Source organism: Polypterus senegalus, chromosome 10 (genome assembly GCF_016835505.1).
Source record: "Polypterus senegalus isolate Bchr_013 chromosome 10, ASM1683550v1, whole genome shotgun sequence".
NCBI classification, from domain to species: Eukaryota; Metazoa; Chordata; class Cladistia; order Polypteriformes; family Polypteridae; genus Polypterus; species Polypterus senegalus.
The window spans coordinates 23,554,525-23,571,932 of record NC_053163.1 but is presented as its reverse complement, the minus strand read 5'-3'; the positions used below and the strand labels follow the sequence as shown (position 1 = coordinate 23,571,932).

At 40.0% G+C, this 17,408-nt stretch overlaps 1 protein-coding gene across 1 annotated transcript in view; it reads right to left on the bottom strand.

The window, feature by feature from the left end:
• Nucleotides 1–4,887: 4,887 nt before the first annotated feature.
• The window catches only part of LOC120536951, a 41,754-nt gene continuing 29,233 nt past the window's right edge, over nucleotides 4,888–17,408 (bottom strand). The window contains exons 9-12 of the mRNA XM_039765529.1: nucleotides 16,883–16,987; nucleotides 13,098–13,231; nucleotides 8,387–8,437; nucleotides 4,888–5,968 (exon numbers count right to left, since the gene is read on the bottom strand). Coding sequence (XP_039621463.1) covers nucleotides 5,936–5,968; nucleotides 8,387–8,437; nucleotides 13,098–13,231; nucleotides 16,883–16,987 — 323 coding nt within the window. The 3' untranslated portion in view covers nucleotides 4,888–5,935. The remainder of the gene's footprint in view (nucleotides 5,969–8,386; nucleotides 8,438–13,097; nucleotides 13,232–16,882; nucleotides 16,988–17,408) is intronic.

Sequence of the window (17,408 nt, the reverse complement as noted above, 5' to 3'; positions counted from 1 at the left end):
TCCTTTTGCTGGATAATTCCTCTGGTAGCCTTGGTCAGGTAAGAAGTAAAATGGTGTGTCAGAATAGCAGAAATAGCTGTTTGGCAGAAATTGAGCCTGTACATGTGGACAAGCTGAAGCACCACATTCACTTCAGTGTCAGTCCTTGGCACCAAGATTGGCTTTAATAAGGTTAGCCTAAATTAACTAAATGGAATCTTTCATTCTTTTAGTAGCACTGCAAAACCCCAGGTTGTAAAGGATGTCAAACTTGATGAATGTAGTTGCTGATCTCATCACCTGAGGATGTCTAATTATATGACTCTTAATTGCAGGGGATGGAGAAATCAGACAAATGCATGATGTCTTTCTGGAAGTTTCACATTTCCAAAGTACTACATGATATCTCGTGTAAGCTTCTTCATTTGTTCCTTTAGTGTCATCCCAAGGCACACATTACTTAATCAATACGTAATGATTTATTGTAAAAGTAGCTGCAATGTCCCCTTCCAAGACTGATTGAATTCTAAGTAATCAACATCGACCTCCTGTTTTTCATCTGATAACTTGGGTTGTTCATTGGTTCTGGTTCTCTTCGGATGGAGTCAGAAGTGTGTTGCTGGGAAAATGCAGTGGTGGCTGCAGCTACGGTGGGCCTGCTTTAATGACTGGCCAAGTCATGTTAGGATGACTTACTGTATTTTCACTCATCCATTGCTAGGCCTGGTTAAAATATTGTTTTTCCAGTTAATCATTTTTTTGTTTAAATGATTTCAGTATCAGTTCGTAAAGTCTCAAGATCGATCTTGTGAATCTCTCTGATCCAGTAATACTAAATACGGAAACATGTTGCTACGAGTAGTCCTTGCTGCGGGATGGAGTGGAGATCTGTAACTTTGTAAATGTATATAATGCTACATGGGCGAGTCTGTAAGGCCATGTATGTTCCCGTGTATGTGGATGCTCCTCTGAGCTCTGCATTCCACCCTTTTGAGGTCCAGTAGCCCTAACGTGTGACAGCTCAACAGCCAGGGCAGCAGATTCTGACAGATCAGACAAGTGCGCTGCCTGCTAGTCACACTGGGAGGGTAATCTCGCTGCATATACGGCATGCAGAGGTGCTGAGATGGCTGGCTGTTACAAAGAAACCTTTTCAGCATTTCCAATGTGTTGTTCTCAGGGCTGTCTTAACAGCATCACAGGCCCCCAGGCAAAATAGTACACAGGGGCCCTGTTTTGATAGCAAAACAAACATACATATGTATCAGAAACATGCTCCTGAAGCCCCCAGCAAGTACCCATATGTTAAGACAGCCCTGACTGTTCCATTGTGTGACCATATCAATCAAAAGTTTGTGTGTTGACATGTCCAATTAACATTGCTTCTCATTAAGTATGTACCACCAGGGTGAAAAAAAAGTGCTTCACCACGCCAGCCTGCGATACCACAATGAACGTGTGCGGAAAGCAGCCAACGCAAAGTAACTGCATAAGCTGTACCGTGTGGATCATATCAGAGTCGTTCTCAGGCACGATGGTTGGTTCTTTTATCGTTTATATTAAATTCATCCAACACCACTGTCTGCAAGCATCACCTTTTCTGTTTAGTCTGAGGAGGAAATCTCGGGACCTATTTTTGAGGGTGATTAACAATAATTCTTTGCATTTATATAGCGTTTTTCTCACTACTCCGTGCTCAGCAATTGCAGGTTAAGGGCCTTGCTCAAGGGCCCAACAGCATAGCCTGTGCCAGTGCAGATCCCTAGCCTCAGGGCCACCACTCCGCCTCCATGAATGGTACACGTGAGCAATTGAAGAATATGTAACTTGTAGAATTATAGAAAGACATGAATCTTCTCACTGTATCTATAATTTTGACTAATTCAAAATTTTAAATGTCCAATAGGGGAATAAGTTTGGCTAAGAGTTTAGTTGAAGAGTGTCTACATGGAGATTTTATAACATGTGAATAGGTTCTTGAATTACATTATTTAAGAAACAATATTTGATTGTTTTATAAAAACTATTTGTAAGATGATAGATTTTATAATGTAGATTGCATTGTATTATATTAAAACAAGGAACCACCTATAATGTGTGTGGTGATACATATGTTAGTTAAATTATGGTGAATTCGGAATGAGTGCAGTGCTGTGAAATTTTTGTTTTTTTTAAGCAATGATATTTTATTCTATATCTTCCAAATACTGACATTAACTATTCGTTACCAATCAAGTATTTCTTGTTAAATGTCACTCTAGGCTTATGCAGATGTTAGAAAGTCACTATGTAGACACCCTTCAAATACAGTGTTACTGAAATTTGTCACATGAATGTTCTTTACTGCATGGTTAAGTAATCTCAAAAAAAAAAAAAAGCCATTTCAAATATATCAGTGCACATTAATTCAGTCAAGATAAAATTGATACTGAATCACGACATCAGTGCCAATTCCCAGTCCTGTCCATTGCCCACCATCCAAAGTTACAAGTAAGTGGATGTCATGTAACATTAGACAACAGAATAGGCTGGTAAGACCAATTTTACTTTTGGGCTCGTATTTAGTATTTGTATCATCATTTTTGACATCATCATGGTTTGCCTCCTTTTTAAGTTTTATTCCTAGGAAGCAGATGCAGACATACACACACCCACCTTAAGGTGGTAGATAAGCTGCTTTCTGTTAGTCCAGCAGATACTCTCTGACATATTCACTGTTAACATTTATCTATTGGAATGTACTTTGTAATGTACAGGTTAGATTGGGAGTATATGCTGATAGTGCGTTGCCAGACCCACCACCTGGATTGGAAACCTCGACACCACATGAGCAGGGGGAGGTTTGTTTTTATTTATTTATTTTTTTACAGTGGCTGTAGTACAAATTCTGCCACCTGCTTGCAGGGCTGGATGCAGGTTAAGGGCCTTGCTCAATGGAGTGGAATCACTTCTGACGTTTACGGGATTTGAACCGCCAACCTTCCAATTGGTCGGCAGACTCCCTTCATCAGAGCCACCACTCCACCTAGTAAAATAGTTTAGTCATTCCAGACCACAAATATTATTACTGCTTTTATGAAACTCGTACCAAACGGCATGTAACAGAGACAGAACAAAAGGACAAGTGTCCGTCTGGTTGCTAATAATTCTTTATATTGTCACGCTTGGGTCACAGATTTGCACAGAGACACAGGAGGTCGTAGAAACAAGAAGGATTTTTATTCAAACACATGAGCTTAAACGTGCTCCATGACAAGTCAGAGATGACAGTTCCGCTAGGAGCAGAGAGAGAGAAAAGCAAACAATCAATTCCAAAACTGACAGGCGCTGCGCAAGGCTTATAAGTCGGTGGAGTACCGCGTGAGGCTTGTATTAGGCGTTATAGTGCAAGGATAAGGAGTAATGTGAGGGTAGTCAGTGTTTCAGGGTTTGTGGTTTTCCCAGGGGCGTCTGTATCTATTTGGGGTACGATCAGCCCTCCAGCTCACACCCTCCCCCTCAGCTTTATTCACATTCCTGAGAATCAAGCGACTCTCTGTACCAAGTTCATGTAGTCGGGATAATACGTCTGCGTTGACATGTTCAGAACCTGGTCGGTGCTTTATTGTGAAACTGTAAGGTTGTAAACCCAGAAACCATCTCATTAGACGAGAGTTTGTATCTTTCTGTCGGTACAACCACTGAAGTGGAGCATCAGTTACCAAAGTGAAGTTTCGTCCCCACAAGTAATAGCGAAGCACTTCCACAGCCCACCTAATTGCCAGGCATTCTTTCTCAATTGTAGAATAATTGCGTTCCCTAGGAAGTAATTTCCTACTCAAATATGTGATTGGATGTTCTTCTCCATCAAAAATTTGTGACAGGACTGCGCCCACACCAAATGCACTTGCGTCTATTTGGGGTGCGATCAGCCCTCCAGCTCACAATATTGATAACGAGCCACTTTTAACCACCGCTGATGTGTAGCATCCACCTAGATGAGGTGACACAGCCATTTTTAAGGCACTGTGCTCACCACACATTGAGGCGGTTAAGTGGTGACAAAGAGAAATGGTCAGGTAGAGACAGTAAATAATTAGGGGCCAGAATGACAAGTCAGTGGTGGGCAATTTATCCTGGATACACCCTGCTCTTTACAAAGATTGCCGAAGGATAGTTTTATGACCACTGAGAGTCGGGACTTCGGTCTTATGTCTCATCCAAAGGACAATGCCATTTTTACAGCACAGTGACCCTATCACTGCACTGGGATCCACATTCAGACTACAGGGTAAGCACCCCCTGCTTGCCTCACTAACAACTCGTCCAACAGCAACCCAAGTTTTTCCTAGGTGGTCCCCTATCCAAATACTGGCCAGGCCCGAACATGCTTACCTTCAAGTGGTTGACCTCTTCTGCAGTGCATATGGTACGGTGGATGACTGACACGCCTGACTGTAATAATCTGCACAATTAACATGGTTGTTTGTATTTCAAAGGCAGGTTCATCTTCTTCTAATAAAAGAATTGAATTCCCTTTTTTTTGGCTCAGCATCCACCTTTGCAAAGACTTTGATGAAGTTAGGAAACAAAATGACACTGCCTTCCCATCTTGGTCTGCTTCCTGAACAGTCTGGTTGGCTATGCTGTTCATCTGCACCAGTAGGGTTAGGACCTGTAAGAGCTCATGGTGGCATATCTTCTCATCATACACCTAAAATGCAAACAGCAGCTAATTTTATTTCTGCTACTAAAAGGTTCAGAACTTCTGAGGTCCTTGTTCTCCTACTTAATCCTACTGCTGGTTGACTATCTGGAAGAAACTTGCAAAAGAGCTGCAGCCTCTGTGCTGTAATTAACCACCACACGTGTAAAGCTGACACACGGCTCTTAAAAGAAGCTGCTGTGTCATCAAAGCTCAAAAATGTTTACCCAATAGGAAGGGACAGAAGCCACTGCTGTGTCCTTTCATTGAAGCTACTGCTCCGTGAGGGTTGAGAAAAAACACATTTTTTAATGTTCAAAATGATTTATTGGTATTACTCACATGGAATAGAATTAAAAAATCTTTATAAAAATAAAATCTTCCCCAAATGCATACAAATTATGAACACAAAGTACAAAGAAAGGTCCATAAAACATTCCTTTTAAGTTACAAAGCTAACATTTGTCTTTGTAGTATAAATATTTTATAAAACCATACTTGTAAATATTTTCTTTCTATTTTTAAAACCTTTATGTTACTGGCTGTAAATAAAAAAAGGTGTTGCTTCAGTTGAAGAACTGATAAGCTATAACAGGGCAAAAGGTCCCCAGTATTAAAATAGGCAACTCCTATTCAGGCCTTCATCGGCTAATGGGCCTCTGATTGGGCATGTTTGGTGGTGGTTGGGAGAGAGACCACATTGCATTTGTTGATCACATAAGCTAACATATTCTTTAAATCAGGTTGCTAATAAAATGTGACAGTATATCAGACCTTAAGGGTAAAGCAGAAAGGACACGTTTACTTTTATATGAGGTTTGGTAGGGCAAGAATTTACTTAAAACCACTGGGGAAAGCGGGCCATGATGATTAACCCCACCCTAAATCTGATAAAACATTTTCATAAAGTTGAATATATATAGTTGCCACAAATTTCTCTTGGTGTTAACACATAACATAATTACAGTATGGATGCCAAGAGAAATTCCTAGCAACTGCTTTAACCTGTTAGCAAAAGTTTAAATTCATATGAAAGATGAACTTATTTTTGACACTTAATGTGGCAGAAGGAGGGCGTGACATGCGACAATTCCAAATACTTTAAGGCACCTTAGGTCGGCGATGGGCTTAGATGTGGCCTTTCATTGTGGTTTTATTGAGTCACATTACAGAAAGTTATCTTTACAGCAGGTGCCGGTTCTTCAGCAACTTTAGGGCTGCTTCTCCTGGTGTAGCAGGTTCTTCTGTGGCCATCCATTCTCAGCACGGGTGCTAAACACACGTTTTACTCCGAAGTCTTAATGACTGCATTAACAGGAATGGGGGGAGAAAAAAAAAAGAAATGAGATGAGAAATGCATGCTTTAGACAAAGCCATAGTCAGTTATCACAGCAACAGGAAAACAAAAACGTCACTGATTGAGCAGAAGGCACTGAAACTACAAACATGGCAGACGGCAAAAGGAATTCAAAAGACATCCCAGGGCTTAAGCAGTGCACTCTTTGTTTTATGGCACGGGTATCAAACTCCAGTCCTGGAGGGCCGCAGCGGCTGCAGGTTTTCATTCTAACCATCTTCTTAATTAGTGACCAGTTTTTCCTACTAATTAACTTCTTTTGCCTTAGTTTTAATTAACTTGACTCAGCCAAACAATAAGGAGACACAAAACAAGCCGCCACATGACCAGCTCACCTGTGCCCATCACACAATATCTGAAAATAAAGAAAAGGGACGGCCTCAGAAAGGTCGAAATTCTCAGGTCATTGAAACATTCCGATGGTCTTTTAGAAAAAACAATATCAACAGTTTTGTTGAAATGTCTGCTGTGGCAAAATGAGAGCAGCAAGAAGGAATTAAATAACGAGTTTAATTAACAGCAAGAATCAGCTTCTCATTAAGAAATTGGTTGGTGTTTGAAGTCCCAATTCAGCTGGTTGTCTGTCGGCTCGTTTCACGTCTCATTTCTGTTTGGCTGTCATTTAATGAAGAAAAAAATCAATTCAGAGAACTGAATCCTTAAAAACAGGGCTATTAAAATGAAGGAAGAAGAAGTTAATTAGCAGTGAAACCTGGTCACTGATTAAGAGAAGGGTTAGAATGAAAACATGCGGCCCACCAGGCCTGGACTTGACACCCCTGTTTTATGGTATTTGGTAGATTTAGGGCTTATTTGAGCTTTTGATTTTATTCTTTTAGCTTTTATTTAGTTTTTGCCATTTTTTAATTTTATTTTATTTAGTTTATTTTTAATTTCTCTTTTTCATTTTACTTTTTATTTAGTTTTTTTAAATTCTTTTTTTAGATTTTTGCTGTTTTCTAATGTTACTTTTTATTTAGTTTTTCAAGTTTTCACTTTTAGTTTTACTTTCTCAACATTTTCTAATTGTTGTTTACTTAGTTTAAGTTTTTTTTTTGCCATTTTCTAATTTTACAGTTTTGTTTTTAGTTTTACTTTCTCAACAATTTCTAAGTTTACTTTTTACTTATTTCATTTTAGTTTTTTGCCCATTTCTAATTTTACTTTTTAGTTTTTTGTTTCGATTTAGTTTACCATCATTTTCTAGTTTTACTTTTTGTTTTGTTTTGTTTTTATTTAAAGCTTTTCAGCAATTTAAATTTTAACATGGTCACTATTTTGAAAGTACAAGACTCACTCTTCGTAATGGTTGTCACATTGTACAATCACTCAGGGCGACTCGACACGTTTTCGTGGTTTTTAAACCAATACAGACCTATGAACACCCAGGACTCTAAGCCAATGTCCACCTTCTCCACCACAACTACAAAAAAGACATAGCAGCACTTGAAGCTGTGCAGAGGAGAGCAAGCAGGTGCATCCCAGACATCCAACTGTGACAGAATTAAACCTGCTTAATCATACGCAGAGGAAACAATGGAGTGACCTAATCCAGGTCTCTTCAAAATCCTCAAAGGCATTGATAAAGAATATCCAGCCGAAGTCTTTCAGCTTAAGGGTTGGTCAAATACTTAAGTACAGCAGTGGAAATTAAGGGGAAGTACATTTAGGATTGAAGCTAAAAAGCACTTCTTTACGCAAAGACTTGTGGGAATATGGAACAATCTACTGTGACATGGAGTTGAGACAGAAACCTTGAGAACCTTTAAGTGGGATATGGAGGGGGGTGAAATATTGGGACAGCTTGACTATTAGCTTACCAAATGAGCTCAAGGGACTGAATGGTTTCCTCTCATATGCAAATTTCTTATGTTCTATATTCTTATGTAGCCATCAATGATGTTAGTTGTGAGTAAAGGCAGTTCAGTATAAGCTGAGCCAATAAGGATGTTCAACTTTAAATCCTGTCTTCATACATTCATGCTCTCTTAAAACAAACACCTTCAAAATTACAAGTTAACAAAAAAAGAATATCCATCATTTTTCTGATCTCACAGGGGAACACAACCTGTGGAGGTGGAAAAGGCTGTGGTGCCCTGGAGATGATAAATATCAGGAAAAAAATGGGGAAAATGCCAGCATGGGTGCAGTTCTGCTGTACTGTATGTCGATGGATATTTCTGTCACTTTACTAACACGATTCTACAGTAATTACCTCTATATTCGGCCTGGTTACTAACCTGCAGAACACACACGTACTTAAAAAACAGGAGATACATGATCTGCTCCCCACCTTTAGGTGTCACACTGGTTTGATGTTGGCAGTGCTTTGTATAAAAGACACAATGGAAGAAGAATAAACTCACCCGGTCACTTTCTACTTTCTTTCTTCTTGGTGGTAGTTTGATGTAACCATTCTGTGGACACAAAGAACAGGTGAGGAAATTAGCTCAGAGGATCGTGAGTTTTTGGATGAAAGAGATGATTAAAGTTTTATTTTTACTTGCCAGTCGGTCCTTTTCTAGTAGGTGACACAAGGCAAAGTCACGAATAGGTTAACCAAAACAGGCTGTACACACGCAAGTATGAAAGAACTACGTGCCTGGAATTCCGTCAATCACACTAAATACATACACTGATTTTAGCCATTAAAACTCACTGCCTAATACTGTGTAGGTTCCCCTTGTGCCACCAGAACAGCTCTGGTGCATTGAGGCATGGACTCCACAAGACCTCTGAAGATTTCCTGTGATATTCGGCACCATAATATTAGCAGCAGATCCTTTAAGTCCGGTAAAGTTGCAAGGCTGGGGCCCCCAGGATCCAGACTCGATTTTCCAGCACATCCCACAGATTCCCAATCGGATTGAGATTTGGGGAATCAACACCTTGAATTCTTTGTCATGTTCCTCAAACCATTCCTGAAATATTTTTGCAGTGTAGCAGGACACAGAACTCTGATGAAAGAGGCAACTGCCATCAGAGAATACCATTGTCAAGAAGGGGTGTACGTGGTCTAACAATCTTTAGGTAGGCAGTATGTGCCAAAGTAACATCCACATGAATGCCAGGACCCAAGGTTTCCCAGCAGAACATTGCCAAATTCCTCACACGGCCTCCGCTGACTTGCCTTCTTCCCATAGTGCATCCTGTTGCCATCTCTTCACCAGATAACAACACACACACACCTGGACATGCACATGATCTAAAAGAAAATGTGCTTCATCAGACCAGGCCACCTTCTTCCATTGCCCCATGGTCCAGTTATGATGCTCCTGGCACTTCTTGCAAAGGTCGGGGGTTAGCATGGGCATTCTGACCTGTCTGCGGCTGCGGTTTCTCAGCAATTTGTGCTACAGTAGGTCTTCTTTGGGATCGGACTAGATGGGCTTGCATTCTCTCCCCACATGTATCAGTGAGCCTTGGGTGCTCATGACAATGTTGAGGGTTGACCGATTGTCCTTTCTTGGACCACAATCTGGAAGAACCCCACAAGGCCTGCCGTTTTGGAGATGCTCTGACCCAGATGTAAAGCCAACACAACGTGTGCCTTGTCAAAGTCTCTCAGATCCTTATCGTTGCCCTTTTTTTCCAGCTTCTAGAACTGACTGTTGACTTGCTGCCTAACATATCCCACCCCTTGACAGGTGCCACTGTCTTGACATCATCAATGTTAATCACTTCTGTGGCTAATCAATGTGTGCGAGACCCTATATACAGTATATGGGAGTCAAACGTTTACATACAACAAGGTGAATGTTTAAGCAGCATGAAAGATTACAGAAGTTCATGTCATGAATTGTATTTTCTCTGACTGAAAAAATTGTCTGAATTGAAAATATTCTGAATATATTTAGAGTAGAGCCACCGCCTTAGGGGTTGTGGGGGAGATGAAGCCAAGACCTCATTTAAAATAAAATAAAAATAAAAAGTGGACCTCCACAAGTCCAGTTCCTCTTTAGAAGTAATATCCAAACAAATGATGGTACTATGTACTTCTGTACAGGCAACTGTAAGCACATACAAATATCTAGGGACCACATATATACTGCGTTGTCAAGAAGGAGGCGCAAATTAACTCCCAGAGATGAACAAACGGTTTGGAAAGGTTCAGCTGAACCCCAAGGTGGCAGCAATGGAACTGGCGAAGAGATGGGAGGCATCAGATTCCAAAGTTAGGAGGCCTTCATTGCCATGGCCTGAACAGCTAATGCACAATAAAGAAACCCCTAGTCCAGGGGTCCTCAATCCCAGTCCTGGAGAGCCGCAGTGGCTGCAGGTTTTTGTTCTGACCTGGTTGCTTAATTAGAAAGCAATTCTTGCCAATAAAGCACTAACAAGCTATGAAATTAAATTAACTCTGCTATGTCAGGTCATTCTCATATCCTAGATTTTCTTTCCCTTTCTATCATGCAAATGATTTGAAGGCTAAAATGGACGAGTAATTCTCAGTCCTTCACTTTTTTCTTTTCATTTTTCTTCCAAGTACTTAATTAAACCCAATAGTGCAGATAAATACACACAGGTGTAAATGTAAATAAGCTAAATGGAGAAATGCTACTCTCTCTTGTCATTTGCATGTTATTGATAATAAGGAGCAATTAAAATAGCTGTTTAAGACAAAATTAAGCAATAAGGGCTCAAAATCACTAAAGTGAAGCAGAAGTGTTACTTTAGCAATAAGTGCTTTTTATTAAGCAACTGGGTTGGAGCAAAAACCTGCAGCCACTGCGGCTCTCCAGGACCGTGATTGAGAACCCTGCCCTAGTCTAAGACTGACACATAAAAAGGAAGACTTAAGTTTGTAGATTATCACCAGGACAAAGTCCTGGCCTTGTGGAGGAGTGCTCGGTGGTCAGATGAAACAAAAATGGAACTGTTCAGCAACAACAATCGGCACTGTGTATGGAGTGTGGGAAGCAGCCCGGACACAGACAGGCAGACACCGATGGTTTACCACCACACATTCCTTTATTAAACATTTCTTCTATACAGTGTTCAACAGCACACACCCCAGTGCTCCCGCACCAATCACCCTCAGTCCAGGCCTCTCTCTCCAATGCGTCTCCTTCTGACTGCCTCCTCTCCTCTACTCTAGGCTTCATCCTCTTCCACCCGACGAATGGAGGGAGGCGGCCCCTTTTATGTTCACCCGGAAGTGCTCCAAATGTCACTTCCTGGTGTGGTGGAAGTGCCGGCTGAGCACCCGGAAGCACTCCAGGTGTTCCTGGTATTGCTTTCCCCAGCACCTCCGGGTGTGGTGGAAGTGCGGACATCCAGGGCTTCTCAGGCATCTGGGCACCCCCTAGTGGTGACCACAGGCCCCTATAGGGTTGAACTTCTATGCTCTGTTCCCGTGGTCCACATACCAACCAGGGCGGCTGCCCTCTCGTGGTCCTGGGGAGGTGTAGTCCCTCTTCCGGGTGTCCCGCCACAGGAGAAAGAAGGACAAGGCTTTTCAGCTAAAGAACGCTATCCCAACTGTTAAGCATGGAGGTGGCAGCATCATACTGTGGCGGTATTTTGCTGGTAAAGGAACTGGGGCAATTCTGAAAATAAATGGCATCATGCGGAAGGAAAAAATATCTAGAAATTATGAAGCAACACCTCAAGACATAAGCCAGAAAGTTAAAACTTGCTTGCAAATTTGCTAAGCATACATCCAAAAATGGAATAAAACATTAAAGACAACAAGGTGAAAGTAATGGAGTCGCCAACACAAAGCCCAGACCTGAATCCTACAGCAGATTTGTGGGATGAACTCAAAAACATTATATTCTTATACACGGGACGTTCAAAAAGTTTCTGCACTTTTAGATTTTCTTTGGAAATGGTGAAGGAAAAAACATTTTTTGTTGATGATATTAAAAATGTTGGTAGGACGCTGGGAAAACTGCATTGCAAAGGAAGGTGACTATGGAGAAAAGTGATGTCATTTGTGTTTGAAATTCATTATAAAGAGAGTTAAAAAAGGGTGCAGAAACTTTTTGAACATCCCTTGTGTGTGTATAATATATATAATTATACATATAAACTTGTGGAACACGACGCTAAGCATTTGATTTAAGTTAGGGAATTAAAAAAGGAATGCCACCAAATATTAATAAAATGTATGGAAAACTTTGGCCCATTGCAAATGTGATACGTTAAAGAAAAAGGCTGAAATAACTCGTCTCTTTGGTAATGTCAAAATAATAGCACTCATGGAAATCAATTAGGTACATTAACTGACTGAACACAGAATGTTGGGCAACGCAACTTGTGTGATGTGAAACATTGAGCGGAGTTGCGTGTAGATCTTTTGACCTCGGCTATAGGGAATACACGATTCTTTACAGTTCATTCTTTTTCCTGCTCTTAGTGGCCTTCCTCTTTTACAGGGTCTGATATTCTCCAGAACTACAGGGTTGCCTGTCTGCTAGTACCCACCTTCTTTTGCACTGATGGTGTCCCTGCACAGCTAGCTATAAGGCCCATATGGCTCTCTCAAAGAAAGCCCTTCTTCCTGCACTGGCACGTCCACATGTGTTGTCACTGCCAGCATATGTAGCCATTCCCGATTTTCCTGTGGTCTTTAAATTTTTCTACCACCACCATTTTCTTCCGGCCATGCTAGAACAGTCATGCAGACTAGAGACTCACTACCAGTAGTGGAATTTTCTACAAACAATGAATGGCAATTTCTTATGTCTATTGTCCATATTTATACATTTTCAATTTTCTTTGATTCATAACAAAAGTACATTTGTATTTTTCCCTTGCATATTCTTTTCAATTTGTCTAGTGATAGTTACATTTCTAAAACATTCAACCTCACTTGGCCAGAGTCTTTTTAAAAAAAAAACAAAGACGTTTTAATGCTACATGCTTCCCTTTTCTGGTTATAAAATACATGCAGTTTGTAAACAGAATCTAGACCTTCCATTTAATAAACACACTTAAAACAAACTTGATGATAATAAAGTATTTCTTTGTTCAAAGATTATACGATAAATTTTCACCTAGATAAGATACACAGAGTAGAGTTTAAAGTGAAGAATGAGACTGTATGAAGGTGTATAAATTACTCAGACCTACCTCGATCAACGTGAACAGCATTGCGCTGCCACACTTGACACTTTTTTTCCAGTTCTTGCTGCTCTCTCTTCCCCCAAGCTTCTCAAATTCCATTGGACTGTACCACTGTTTACCAACTTTAATGCACTTTTTAACTATACAAAAGAAAACAAACACACAAATGATATAGCTGTGTACTGGCTCACAATATCAATCTAGACAAATATATATGAGGTATGGTTTCCTTTTTAACAAACCAGTGGAGTTATTTTCATCCTCACAAATTCATAATGTAAATTATTCTATATAAGTAAGTTGTATGTTGTTTTTTAAAACAAATGCAGCGGTATTGCTTCCGATATGCTTGAAGAGTGCATACTCTGGTTTAAAGATAAATTTAAAGTTGTTAAAGAACTCAGAATTAGAAGACTGGGGTTAACAAAGTAGTCCATCACTGCCTATGTGAATTCTGCAAATTCCCATTGTTGACAGAATAACTGCGCACATTATAAACTGGAAGCTAAAGCCTCATGGGAATGACTTTTTTAAACTGAAGACCCACTTCTTCCCCTTATTTGTTAGTCAAGAGTCAAAAAGTCATTCCCATAAGGCTTTAGTGTTCTGTAATATCACATCAGCATGCTGGATCAGTTTAAGGTAAGCATAAAATAAAGTATTGCTGCCAGTCCTCTTCTGCTAAAATGTGTTCAGTTTCCCTTTACCAGTGCCCTCTCCAACCACCATTAGCCCCCCCCACCAGTGTCCTTAAAGTCTTTATAATCTAATTTTGCACTATATATCTAGGATAATTATTTTTGATCATCAGTTTCCTGTAATTGACGTCAGATGAACAAGTCAGCAACCACTATAAACTACATGGGGCAATTAACATCTAAAACAAGTACTGGTGGTTTGCGGATGAAGAGCTTGAGTGTGAAAAGTGTATTTGGGGACGTCAGCAATAAAGTTTTTTTTGAAGAAGTGAGAATAAAGACTGCAGTGAAATGTGTTGAGGCGACCTGTAGAAATCTGAGAGAGGAGTAGACTTGGAGGATATGAAGATCTGCATAGACAGTATTGCTGGAATTGTACCACTCTCGGGGATCAAAGGAGAAAGACAGTGTTTCTAAGATACTTTAGATAATGCACAGAGAAAGTCAGATGTGATCAATGAAGTCAGAACATGATGTAAAGTTGGAATTTACAGAGATAACAAATGCACAAATTCACAATCAGGAACAAATAAAAGAGCATCGTTGGGATGAGTATTGCTGTAGAGGTGGTTTGAGTTTGGGGCATATAAAGAGAAAGGCACAAAATGACTTGGTGAAGACATGCACTGTGGTGGAACATACATTTGAGAAGAACATTCATTTCATTTCAACTATTACTTATAAAATACTGTTTCATTGTGATATGAATGTCTCTAAAAGGGATTATTTCAACGACAAAGCTTGTTGTACAAACCAATATCTTGGGTTTAAGTTATTGAGACTGGTTCTCTGCATGTCTCTGGTGTTCATGCAAAGTCAACTTTGCCTGCTTATATTCCTTCCAGTTTATTTTTATTGATGCATAAATTACGATCAAACGCTTCAAGCTAAGGTCCAAGTCTTTAGAGTCATGGTGCCGAATGTTTTGCTATTACCGTATATCCTCACATATAAGTCGGGTGTTGAAAGCCGAAAAATCGATCATAAAAATCGGACCCCGACTTATACGCCCATTCAAAAATGCGACACTTGAATTTTTTTTACATCTTCTTGCCTCCTAATCTCGCATCAGTTTCTCAGACGCATTTGTTGCGGCAGCGCAGTAGTTTCTTTTGCTACTTCAACGACGTTTAATTTAATACCAGCTTCATATTGTCTTCCGATTGAACTAAGGAGACTCTGAAAATGGTGCCATGAAAGTGCTGCAGTTAAACAGTCCCAAGTCATGGGTCAGTCTCCAACACACTTACAGTTTACAATGCCCCTTCTTTCAAACAAGCTTAACACTTGTGTGAATTTCCCTTTGGGATTAACAAAGTATCTATCTATATGCTGACCTAGTCTCACAGAGCCAGGCGTACAGTAAAATAAATACATTCTGCAGACAACCAGGAGTGAATTTTGCTTAAAACTGGGTTGGAACTATCAGATGGTGTACAGACTGTCACAATTCTAAGCCAATCCAACACCTCATGACAGCGGAGCTCAAGTTAGGCTTAGGGTGGCGATTTTGAGCAGCAAAGAACAATAGTGCTTTCGTTAACCCGGTCCAACAGAAAGCAAGCATTCTTATTCTAGTCCACAGCTGAAAAACCTTCCAAACGAAATAATAAACTTGTGTTGTGTGAGAAGACAGCGCATTGCACATGTTAAAAAAACAAACAACCTGCTGCAAGGGAAAAACCTTTCGCTAACAACAAATTCTGCATTGGTATTCCAGGACATCAATGGACTTTCTCAAAAGTACTGTGTGTGTGCACTCGTCATCAAGGTACAACATTAGTAAAGAAATCAATGTATCGTTGAAAGAATTGGCAGCTATACTCATGAAAACATTACTTCAAACACATATTGTGCAATTCAACAGTGTGTCACACCCTGTCAAAAGGACTGCTGTTAAAAGAGCCACGGGACATGCAGATTTCAGTACTTCCAGTCCAACCAAATCAACAAATCTACTAAAGACACCAGTTAAAGCACGGACAAGGCTGCATGGCCTCCACCATCTGACGACACATCTAAACAAAAATTGAGATAAGTTAACATTAGTGTCTACTGTATATACTCGTGTATAAGTCGGGGTCTTGAAAACTGAAAAAATCGATCATAAAAATCAGACCACGACTTATACGCCCGTTCAAAAATATGCTTATTTATTTATTTTTATATCTTCTTGCTTCCTCCAATCTCGTACCAGTTTCTCAGATACATCAAATTTTGTTGCCGCAGTGATGTTACCAATTTCTTTCGCCACTTCAACGACTTTCAATTTAAAACCAACTTCATATTTTATTCTGATCAAATGCTCCATCATAGATAAGGGATACTCTTACGATAAAGGTGTATGAGGGTGTGAGATACAAAAAACACAAAACATTGCAAACGTCACTTCGGAATAGTTCAAGTATTACCGTGTGGTCACGTAGGTACGATACATAGAAGAAAAAAAAAAAAAAGAAAAAAGGCAGTGTGCTCAGTGGTAACTCTCTCAGGTGGACATTAGCATATCATAATCTCTTAGACCAATAGTGTGAGCATTCCACATTCGACTTATATGACCGACATGATAAAATACCAGAAATTATATGGTAAAATCAAGTCCCGACTTCTCCGCGAGTATAAAGGGTAGGTTGTGAGACACGGATGCTCCAGTAACTGGAGACAAAGACTGGACTGTGTCTTTTCCGAGAATTCTTGGGTACCACTGGTTTGACTTTGTGTCACTAAAGCCATGTTGCGCGTTTCCCCCCAATGGTGATCTGGCTAATAAGATCCTCATTGTTGAGGAACCGAGTAGCTGGACCAGGCCAAGGGGACTGTGCCATGTAATACCTGGCACAGCAGATAGATGGTCATTTCCAGAGGATGGGACTGGACCTTGTGTCTGCCTGTGGGTTTGCCAACCAGGATCCCGAGCCGTTTCATCATGTCATGGGTGCAGCAACATGCTGTACCTGTGCATACTCCCAAACCTGACCCAACTTAAAACTACAATACAACAAAAAAAAAAATAAAAAATAAACAGCATTTCTTGCAATAGAGTACTTTCATTATCAAATAAGAGGGGGAAAAGCAGTTTAAACAAAACTGTACCTGGAATGCTTCCAAGCCTGTCCTTGTACAAAAAGCCTTTCTTATTGCCACACCACACAGGTATAACTGGCTTTTTCCACGTCTCCCTTTCTTCGTTATAATGTACTGTAAAATGATGTAAAAGGAAAAGTTTAAAAACTTCTACAAAATTTTAAAAAATTAAACTTGTACAGTGGATAAATAAAATGCTTTATTTTATATTAGAACAGCTTCCCATGCAAATGTACTAGGGGTGATGAAAAGGTTTTGAGCATGACCTGTTAAGATAAACACCTGCAAAGCAACCAAAGTAGTTCATTTATTTATTTTTAACAGAATTCTGTTGAGCCCAATGTTCTTGTTTTGACATTAAAGGTTTGGCATCCCATTCAAATAAACCATTTTGTTTGCAAAAACACTTCAGCCAACTTGATGGATTTACCATTGGCACAGTGCATTCAACAGAAGGAGGTAAGCCCTTTAGACTTGTGAAAAGGCTGTAGCCATACAAGGCCAGGTCTAGAGAATAACGTGGATGTGACAGTTC